The following is a 10,631-nucleotide window of genomic DNA, read 5'->3' as shown; positions in this document are numbered from 1 at the left end:
CCAGGAAAAGGACCTCAGTACATAGAGTCTGCCCTCTGAAGCAGCCATTTTTCTCCAAGTGAACAGATCACAGTAGTCTGGAAATCACTTGTAATGCCAGGAAATTCCTAGGCCTCACGAAGGTTGACATTCCTATTTTTAACTAATGAAGGCCTCGCTTTTTAAATGTTAAAAACCAAATTAAGTGTTGGTCATGTTTGAAAATGTCGTTTAAACCATCTATACGGTTTACTCTGTTCATGTGCTCTGAGGTCCAGCAGTCCTAAATCATAGCAACTTTTGCCATGTGGCATTTTCCAGAAACTTGGCTTCCCCATTCATGTTTGTAAGGACACAAAATTACCATAACTAATCCAATGTGCAGCCACCTTTGCGTGTTCTAAAATTACCTTTTATTATATCACAGCAACAAGTGTTGAAAAGCGTGTGAGCTGGATCCTATGACTCTCTTCAGCTAAACGGAACCCACCAATTCTTCTTCTAGCAGAAAAAGGTTCTCTTCAACATACCTGTCTCCTTCAAAGGAAGTCCTTCTCCATCATAAGTCATTTGCCATTGGCGCAAGTCTTTCTTCCTTGAAGGAGAATGTAGCAGAAGAGTCATAGATCCAACCTGTGTCTTTTCTGGTTTAAGAAGTGTCAAAGGATGAGTTCCATAAAGTGTCTATCTCATGCACTTTTTGCCACCAAGTTATGGAGGCCCTGTATAGTTTTCAAGGCCAGAAATGAACAGAGGTGGCCTGCCGTTGCTTTCCTCTGCATAGAGATCCTGGAAATTCTTTGTGGGCTCCCATCCAAATACCAGCCAAAACCAACACTGGTTCTGCTGTGTCCCACCCTCCTCAAACTCCTCCCTGCTAGTGTCTGCTGCATTTACATGTGCAGCGGACTGGCTATTCTGTGCATCCCATGTGGAACGTGAAACCTGTAGCTATTGTATTAAGATCTCGATTTTGGTCCTCAGTTTGGGACCAGCTGAGTTGGATTGGGGGGAACTGTTTTGCACTGCCATCTTTATGACTGTTGTTTTTATGATTGATGTATTATGTTTCAATGGGATTTTATGGGTTATGCTGTTTTATTTTGTAAGCCGCCTCGAGGCGACATTGTTAAGAGAGGCAGGGTATAAATTAAAAAATAAATAAATGTTACCAAGCTTGGACTGGGTTTGGTAAGGAAGACTTTCCAATAATCCACACTGCAAATCAAAAGAGAGCTTTATTGAAGAATTTTAAGAACAGGTTTTAAAAGCATTACATAGAGTTCCAGGGGCAGTTCAAATGCCCGGGGTGGGGTGGGGGGAATACAAAGCCATCTGGCTACTCAGTTCTGCTGCAAAGATGCTGGCTTCTCAGAATTAAAACCAAAGGTGTTTGTTCCAGAGCATACAGCAATACTCCACAGGAAACATGGAGGTAGGGAGGGAACAGACAGGAAATGCAAAAGGAAAGATGTACCATCCTATCATAGGGTGTACTTTGAACAAAGGTATAACAAGATAAATAGGACGGCTTCAAAGTGAATACAATCTCAGCAAAAGAAACCTACCCGAAGGCAATACAATAAACTTAATACTATCAAAAATAAGAATAGTCTCTCCTTATATGTTCTTTCTTTTCTTCTTCCTTTATTTGTCGGGATTTCTACCAGAATGGCATCCTGGTAATGTCTGTTTTCAATGGAAATCAACTTTCCTCAGTGGGAAGTCCTCCAATTAGTCAATTTTCAAATATAATGGATCTCTCTCCGATAGCTTATTTTCACAGAATCACAGAATCATAGAGTTGGAAGGGGCCATACAGGCCATCTAATCCAACCCCCGGCTCAACGCAGGATCAGCCCAAAGCATCCTAAAGGATCCAAAAAAAGTGTGTATCCAACCTTTGCTTGAAGACTGCCAGTGAGTGGGAGCTCACCACCTCCTTAGGCAGCCTATTCCACTGCTGAACTACTCTGACTGTAAAAAGTTTACCCTGATATCTAGCCTATATTGTTGTACTTGTAGTTTAAACCCATTACTGCGCGTCTTTTCCTCTGCAGCCAATACCAGTAATGATATACAAACGGCCACCAGCTCCAAAAAGTGTTGGGGGAACGTTTCCCCGTCAAAGGGCTGTCTCTGGGGTACCTTTTTTGGTGAGAGCAGATTTCCCCCTCCCCTACATGTGCACGGTAGTTTTCAAACCAGTAATACATGGTTCAGGGGAGTAAAAGTCCCCCTAAAGTACCAAGTTCCCCAACTGCTGAGATTAGAGGCAGGGGGATTAAGTTTTTAAAAGAGAGAAACCCCCATTGGTTCAGGACTGGACAGCAGCCCAGCGGCAAGCAGAACATTTATAGGATGAGACATTTTAATAACTTTTACTGTATTTTTGTAGTTTTCGAATGTTGGCTTTAAATATGAACCACCCCTGAACCGCTGGCAGGGAGGGTGTATTCAATAAATTGAAGAAGAAGAACAAAAGAAAACCATGCCCCTTCATTCCTATCAAACATTATTGGATTATTACTTAAACCTCATTGTGAGTGTGGGACTCTTTTGCTGGTACTAAAGACAGCATGAGATTAAACTGCAGTTTAATAAAATCACTGGTTGCTGGGGATGACAGGGAAGGACAAGTCTGGACGATTTCTTTCTAATTTCTTACCGGAGTGGGACGCCAGAACAAACAACAGCTTTAAAACAGACACCAATCTTGACCCTCCCAGACGAACGCTTCCTCCAGTTAAGGAACAACGACAAAGCCGCTGAATCTGCCTCCTAGCACTGATATCACAGGTTTGCCATAGCGCTGTATGGATGTTCCCTTGGTGGACACTGCAGTGAGACATACGGCATACAGTAAGGCTGGAGTACAAACAGGCAGCCGTGCAAAGAGAGACACAGAGAAGGAGATTCAGGTGGGTAGCCGTGTTGGTCTGAAGCAGCAGGACAAAAGATGAGTCCAGTGGCACCTTCATGACCAAGGAACTTTTAGTCGAGGTATAAGCTTTCATATAACTGAAGAAGTGTTGGTCTTAAAGGTACCACTGAGCTCATAACTCTGTTCTTCGGCTTGAGACCAAAAGAACCCTCTAAATCAGGCTTTCTCAACCAGGGTTTTCTGTAACCCTGGGGTTTCTTGATGGCCCCGGAAAGGTTTCCCAAATGGGTGGGAGTTAATTAATTTTTAATACATATTTTAAATTTATTAAGCATTTATCGGGTGATACGTCCATAGATGACGATGTCGACCTGCCCACCCCTCCAAAAATCGGCAATGAAGGGCCTGGAGGGGTTGGGAAAGGGAGGGGCCCTGGGTGGGCCTTTACACAGCTGTGCTTCCCAACCATGTTCTGCACAATCACACCACTTCTGGGGTTTCTCGAAGCCTGGAAAATATATTGGGGTTCTCTCAGAAGTAAAAAAGTTGAAAAGGGCTGCTCTACAGTATATATATATATGTGTGTGTGTGTGTGTGTGTGTGTATACACGTGTATGTGCATGTATGCGCGCATGTGTGTGTATGTATGCATTTATTTATTAATTATTATATTTATATACCGTCCTCCCCGAGGGTTCAGGGTGGTTTACAGGAAACAGGAAAAGATACAGATAACATATAGTAACAGGTGATAACAGTAATAACATTATAACAATAATAATTTAACATGATCATAACAATAACATTAGAAAATAGAAAATGCAAGAGCCTCAGCTCAATTCTTACTGGGACCCAGTAGGTAAGGCCGATTAGTGTCAGTCGTAGTGGGGGCGGGGGCTTGAGGGCCAATTGGAAGAGATGGTTTGGGTCGACCTCAACCAAATGCCTGGCAGAGGAGCTCCCTTTTGCAGGCCCCGTGGAACGGTTTATGTTCTGTCAGGGCCCTGATCTCCTCTGGGAGCTCGTTCCACCAGGTGGGGGCCAGAATGGAGAAAGCTCTGGCCCTGGTTGAGGTCAAGCGGGCTTCCTTGGGGCCAGGGACCACCAGGAGGTAGTAGAGCGCAAGGCTCTTTGAGGAGTGTAGGTGGAGAGCCGGTCCCTCAGGTATACTGGGCCCAGACCGTGTATAGCCTTAAAGGTGATAACCAACACCTTAAGCCTGATCCAGAATTCAAACGGGAGCCAGGGCAGCTGCTGGAGGATGGGCCGGATGTGGGACCTCCGAGGTGTTGCTGTGAGGACCCTGGCAGCCGCGTTCTGGACCAATTGCAGTTTCCGGATCAAGGATAAGGGCAGGCCAGAGTAGAGTGAGTTACAGAAGTCCAGCCTACAGGTGACCGTCGCATGGATCACTGTGGCCAGGTGTTCCGGGTCCAAATAGGGCTCTAGTAGTTTGGCTTGGCAAAGGTGGTAAAATGCCAGCCATGCTACCATCGTGATCCATTGAGAGGGAGGCATCAAGTATCAGTTCCAGGATCCTGCTGGAGTGGGCCACTTTTAGCTGCACTCCATCCAGATTGGGTAGGCACGCTTCCTCACTTGAGCCTTTCCTGCCCAGCCACAGGACCTCTATCTTTGAAGGGTTGAGCTTCAGACGACTCTGCTTGAGCTACCCCATCACCGCTTCCAGGCAGCTGGCTAATGTTTCTGGCTAATGTTTCTGGGGGAGAGTCAGGGTATGTATGTATGCATGTATGTATGTATGTATGTATGTATGCATGCATGCATGCATGCATGCATGTATGTATGTATGTATGTATGTATGTATACACACACACTCTATGGATACATATATTCAAGATATATATACTCAATGGATACTTCTTGGACAAAAAGTTAAGAATCATCAACTCCCTGTTAGATGGAGCTAATGTGCCCTCAATTCATTTCTAAACTGAGGCTCTTTTAAGGAATCACATCTCCTTCTAACTGTATCTTCAGATATAGTGAAACGGATTTTCCCCCCATTACATATTGATCAGTTGTCAGGAAAGCCTAGTTACAGTCAAGATACATAAGTAACTGGGCAATTATAGCTGGTTGGATTAAGGGGATTGATAAGATCTGTGAATGGCAATCAATTAGCATACAAATACAAGAGTTAACAAACAGATGTGAGAACAAAGTTTGAATGCAGTAGTGACAGCAAAGTTCATCTTTGTGTATAAGCAAGAACTGAGAGCATTTGTGGGTACAAACACCTTCGGATGCATTGAAACAGGTTTCATTGAACTTATATATAGATGGGAGGGGTTAGTTGCCAGGAAGAGCTAGTGAGAGTTAAGATTCACAAATACCCGAGCAACAAATGCAGCAAAGAACAGTACACTAGGTAACTCAAGCGAATAGCTGCAAATTGACATCCAGATATAAAGGAAGCAGTGCATTAGCATACAGCATAATGAAGGTGTTTAACAGAGACACAAGATAAAAACTGTGTTTCACAAGATAGGAGCCACAGCTGGAAATGTGTAGGCACAGGCTTTTTGGGGCATCTTTTGCAATAGTTCCATCCTAAGGCACTAGTGGTTCTCAACCTTGGGGTCAGGACCCCAAGTGGGATCGCCTGGCCCCTTCCGCAGGGTTGCCTGGTTGGTGGCTGTGGTGGTGGTAGTAGGTGGTGGCAGTGGTAGTAGGTGGCAGCAGGTGATAGGCGGCAGCAGGTGGCAGCAGGGGCGGCAGTGGCCAGCCGTGGCCAGCCGTGGCAGAGCCACAGCACTGACTGCCTCCAGGCTGCCTCAAATGTTCTGCACCTGCGCGTCCCTTTGCTCCTGCGTGGATGCATGACTCTGCACGCCCGCGAATGCTGCCCCGTGTGTGCATGCACCACCCCTGCTGCCGCCCCTGCCACTGCCCCTGCCGCCATCCCAGTTGGGGTTGCGGCCATAAAGCAGTCAAGAACCGCTGCACTAGGGTGGTAGGGAGGTTTGTCTTCTTCATCCTTCACCATCCCAACAATCTATGGGACAATTTCTCCATTATACATTTCTGATGGGGGTTAGTTGCCCCACCCTACCCTGTAAACATATACGACAGTATTTTGGGGAAATTGCCATATAGACTTCTAAAAGTCTAGATTACGGTCTAGTGACTTTAAGGGCCATTCCGCACTCGTTCAAAACTGCACAATGGTTGCAAATTGAAATTGCTACTAATTTGCTGTTATGCACAACGTCGTTGACAATCTGCCACACTCCTGAAACCGATCCGCAAAAAGCGCTTCGTTGTAGCGCTTTCAGGGAAATCCCAAAAAGTGGATTCACCCTCCGGAAAGCGCTACACTCTTGCAACCAATCTGCAACACTAGCGGGAAAGTTCTGTGCGTTACCTTTGTTGCGGTTTCTGCAAAGTCCCTCCCCCTGGCTCTCTCCTCTGATCTTCCAGCGAAACGATCGCCATTTTTTTTCTCAGAGCGAGCGGAGAGCAACGCACCGGCGTTTACCCAGCCTTCGTTTACGCAGCCTTCGTTTACCCAGCAAGGCTTCCCCAGCTGCAGTCCCTCCCCAGAGCTGTTTTAAGTCACCAAGCGCCAAGCACCACACAGCCCCGTTTGCTGGTTTATTTTCCCTTTATTTTTCACTCTATTTTCGGCCGAAAATCGCGCCCGTGCAGGGGGGGGTATTTTTTTTTCACTCGGGGGGAGCGTGGCAACGATGAAACGGCAGTTCAAACACCACCTGCTAGCTAGATGGGTCTCTCAGTTGCAACGAATCAACGCAGATTCGTTACAACATGTTTTTTTTAAAAACGTCCTTAAAGGGAAAGGGGCTTTTCGGGAGCATGATAACGGCCGTCCATTGGCTGCTCGTTTGATTGACGGCCAGGGGCGGGACAAAGCTCGGCAATATCGCTTCCTGGCTAGCGATTTTTGCCGAGACTGGAAACCTGTGGGAAACGATAGAAACGCAACTGGATTCCACTACAAAGGCAGGTATGCATAACGACGAATTCCACTATTTAAAATGGCGTTTTTTCGTTCCGAAACCAATTTGCTACATAGATCCTGGTGCAGAATGGCCCTAAATCTTTGACCGAGGGGAGAGAATTGCTCACGGCCCCATATTGGGGAGGGGGCGACATGACCAACTGAGCTGATACACAATGTTGGTAGAAAATAAAGTCAAATAAAGTCACCTGTGCCAATTTTGAAGGGTCATGTCCTGCAAAGATTGGATGCACCCATGGTCTTTCCCCCCCCCCCCCCCAGAATTACTAAGGCTACCACCTTCTCAGTCCAGGCATTTGCAGAGCTATAGGGCAATATCCTAATAGTGTTGCTGTTGGGAGGCTTGCTTCTCTCCCACAGTTCAATGAAGGGACCTGTCCCTTGGCTGTGGGTAAGGCATGGTATAATTCAACGCAATGTCAAAACCATTCGCCTGTCCAATCCATAGCTACTGGGCCCTTACAGAGAATGAAGTAACAGGAAGTCCTTTAGAAAGACACTCACCTATGTAGTCTTTGATGGTTTGGGATGGATACAGTTTACAATAAAGTCGAACACAAAGCTTGGTAAATAGGAAGCCGGAATGAAAAGGCATTTGGCATCCCAGCCCACAGAATACCGACTCCGAGGATGGCAGGAAGTCAGAGAATGTTCGATGCAGTTAGTGACCAGGGAAAGGTTACTGGATTCAATCTTGCAGTACAGGCTGTGAAGTTTGATATCTGTAGGTGAGAAATAGTATGCATAGGAAAAGTCAGTCCTTCTCTCCATAAATCAAAAATTTAAAAATATTAACCTCCAGGATACCTCATGAAGACATGAAACTGAGAGGCAGCTTGGTATAGTTGTGTGGAGCGGTGGCTTCTAATCTGGCAAGCCAGGTTTGATTCCCTGCTCCACATGCAGCCAGATTGGTGACCTTGGGCTCGTCACAGCCCTGATAAAGCTGTTCTGGCTCAGCAGTAATATCAGGGCTCTCTCAGCCTCACCCACCTCATAGGGTGTCTGTTGTGGGGAGAGGAAGGGAAGGCAGTAATATCAGGGCTTTCTCAGCCTCCCCTCCCTCACAGGGTGTCTGTTGTGGGGATAGGAAAGGAAAGGCAGTAATATCAGGGCTCTCTCAGCCTCCCCTCCCTCACAGGGTGTTTGTTGTGGGAAGAGGAAAGGGAAGGCAATTGTAAGCCACTTTGAGACTCCTTCGGGTAGAGAAAAGCGTCATATAAGAACCAACTCTTCTTCTTAGATTGAGCTAAACCACTGGTCCATCCAGTACTGTCTATGGAGACTAGCACTTGGCTATTCACACACATTGACTATGGGATTCCACAAGTTTCAGTCTTCAGGATGTGGTTGTGGCATGTCCATGGTCTGGACTGTCTTCTCTGCTCCTGCCCTTCTTTCTGGCCTATATGGGTAAAATTAATAGTAAAATTGTCGGGAGAGAATGGAAGGATGGTAAAGAATGCAGGTAGTGATGTCACTGAAGATGGCATGTCACTTCCAGGAGGTGTGGCAAGGAGGTGTGACCAGCTGACATCACTTCTGAGGGATCCTTGAAGCCTGAAAAATTATGTCAGGGACTCCTCCATGGTCAAAAGACTGAAAATGGCTGTTCTACATGGTTACAAACACATTCATCAAGTTCTTGTCCCTTCAACTCACATTGCTTCAGGCACTTCTCCCCAAATATTTCTTGTTGGTCAGGAAGCAGCTGTTCCCATTTATCCTTGATGTAGTTTTCTAGACCTGCTATGAATCCAGTCTTGAAAGACCCAGGCTCAATAACGCTGACTCGGATCCCGAAAGGATGTAAATCTTGCCTATATTTGGAACAAAAGTATTAACATTATTTATTTTTTATTTGTGCTTCAAGTTTTATTCCACCCTTTCTCAAAAAGACTCAGGGCATATTATATCAATAAAATACATACAATAAAATACATACAGTATCAATAAAATACATACATTCTGAAAATATATGTATGCAAAAATAAAATGTAAAATTAGTTAAATATAGTGAAAGCATTTTAAAATCACACAGCTAATATTGTTTTTAATAGTATTCTTAAATGGGAAAGGAGAGGGGTCCACTTAATGTCGCCTTCAGTGAGATGAATAGCCTGCTGGTTACAGGCGGAATAGTCAGCGGCTACATGTTACTGTATAGAGCCTCTTGTGGTGCAGAGTGGTAAGGCAGCCGTCTGAAACCTTTGCCCATGAGGCTGGGAGTGTGATCCCAGCAGCCGGCTCAAGGTTGACTCAGCCTCCCATCCTTCCGAGGTTGGTAAAATGAGTACCCAGCTTGCTGGGGGGGTAAACGGTAATGACTGGGGAAGGCACTGGCAAACCACCCCGTATTGAGTCTGCCATGAAAACGCTAGAGGGCATCACCCCAAGGGTCAGACATGACTCGGTGCTTGCACAGGGGATACCTTTACCTTTACCTTTACCTTTACATGTTACTGTAAGCCTCAACCAAAGGCCCAGTGGAGCAACCATGTTTTACAGGTCTGCAGGACCCTGACCTCTTGTGACAAAGCATTCCACCAGGCCACAGCCAGGGCCAAAAAGGCAGTGTCTCTGGCTGAGGCAAATTTGACTTCCCTTCAGCCAGCCCTTACAGATACCGATACAGAAGCCTTTCTTGGCATAATGAGCAATACAAGTAAGAAAATACAAAGTAATAAAATTAAAAATCAAACAAAGTTACTCAGTTCCGTTAAAAACAAGGAACTAATTCTAAAAGCCTTGCCTAAAAATGCTGCAATTCGGGAGATATGAGCAGGATCCTTGCAGTTAAGTAGTTTATTGACTATTACAGTTTTGTCAAAATGGAATTGAAAGGAGGGCAGAATGTCAGATATCACATAGCGGTATAAAGGGAACTTGGGGCAAAACAACATAATATGAGGAAGAAGATCAGGGACCATACAACCATGAAAACATAGTCTCTCCGCTAAATGAATATGGTTAAACCTCCCTAAGAGAAGGAGAAGAAGAAGAGTTGGTTCTTATATGCTGCTTTTCCCTACCCAAAGGAGGCTCAAAGCGGCTTACAGTTGCCTTCCCATTCCTCTCCCCACAACGGACACCCTGTAGGGTGGGTGAGGCTGAGAGAGCCCTGATATCACTGCTCGATCAGAACAGTTTTATCAGTGCCGTGGTGAGCCCAAGGTCACCCAGCTGGTTGCATGTGGGGGAGCGCAGAATCGAACCTGGCATTCCAAATTAGAAATCCACACTCCTAACCACTACACCATGCTGGCTAGAGAACGTTAGAAGGGAAAGAGTTCAGCCAAGCAAGCATGAAAGCTTTCCTGTCTGGGTAAGCTTCAATAATGGTAAGGTAGGGGGGGATAACTTTATATAATGGGATAATATTCCATACATGGGGAAAGCAAGATAGAGATGTAAACGACAGTAAGGTTTGATATTCAATGTCCTCCAATCTCCTTACTATGAGCTTATATATACTTTCTCTCAAGATCCATCAAAGAGTGTAAGTCTAATCCCAAAAAGACAAGTTTGTTAGAAAGTCTGGGAGACCAGCTGAAATTGTGAGGATTGTTTAACGGGGCAGCCAAAAGGTTATTTGACTGAGCCCTAAAATGAAAACTGATTCAATACCTAAGGTACCACACTCTGGTTTCAAGCCTCTGTTGGCCTAGTTCAGCAATTAAGGTGTCATTAGCCACATTTCGAGGGACTTGAAATAACGATCAGAGAAACAGCCAGTCCTAACCAGTAACTGTCCTGCGAGTC

General features: G+C 45.4%; 1 protein-coding gene across 9 annotated transcripts in view; it reads right to left on the bottom strand.

The window, feature by feature from the left end:
- Positions 1-1,204: 1,204 nt before the first annotated feature.
- LOC143833264 (retinol dehydrogenase 16-like) overlaps positions 1,205-10,631 on the bottom strand; it is a 45,108-nt gene continuing 35,681 nt past the window's right edge. For all 9 annotated transcript variants that reach the window (XM_077328861.1, XM_077328866.1, XM_077328868.1 and 6 more), the window contains 3 exons: positions 8,532-8,689; positions 7,374-7,591; positions 1,205-2,817 (listed from right to left, as the gene is read on the bottom strand). In XM_077328861.1, coding sequence (XP_077184976.1) covers positions 7,374-7,591; positions 8,532-8,689 — 376 coding nt within the window. In that variant the 3' untranslated portion in view covers positions 1,205-2,817. The remainder of the gene's footprint in view (positions 2,818-7,373; positions 7,592-8,531; positions 8,690-10,631) is intronic.

This window comes from Paroedura picta, chromosome 3, assembly GCF_049243985.1.
Source record: "Paroedura picta isolate Pp20150507F chromosome 3, Ppicta_v3.0, whole genome shotgun sequence".
Lineage (NCBI taxonomy): Eukaryota > Metazoa > Chordata > Lepidosauria > Squamata > Gekkonidae > Paroedura > Paroedura picta.
Note: the sequence above shows the minus strand (reverse complement) of the source record. Positions and strands in the feature narration are given on the sequence as shown.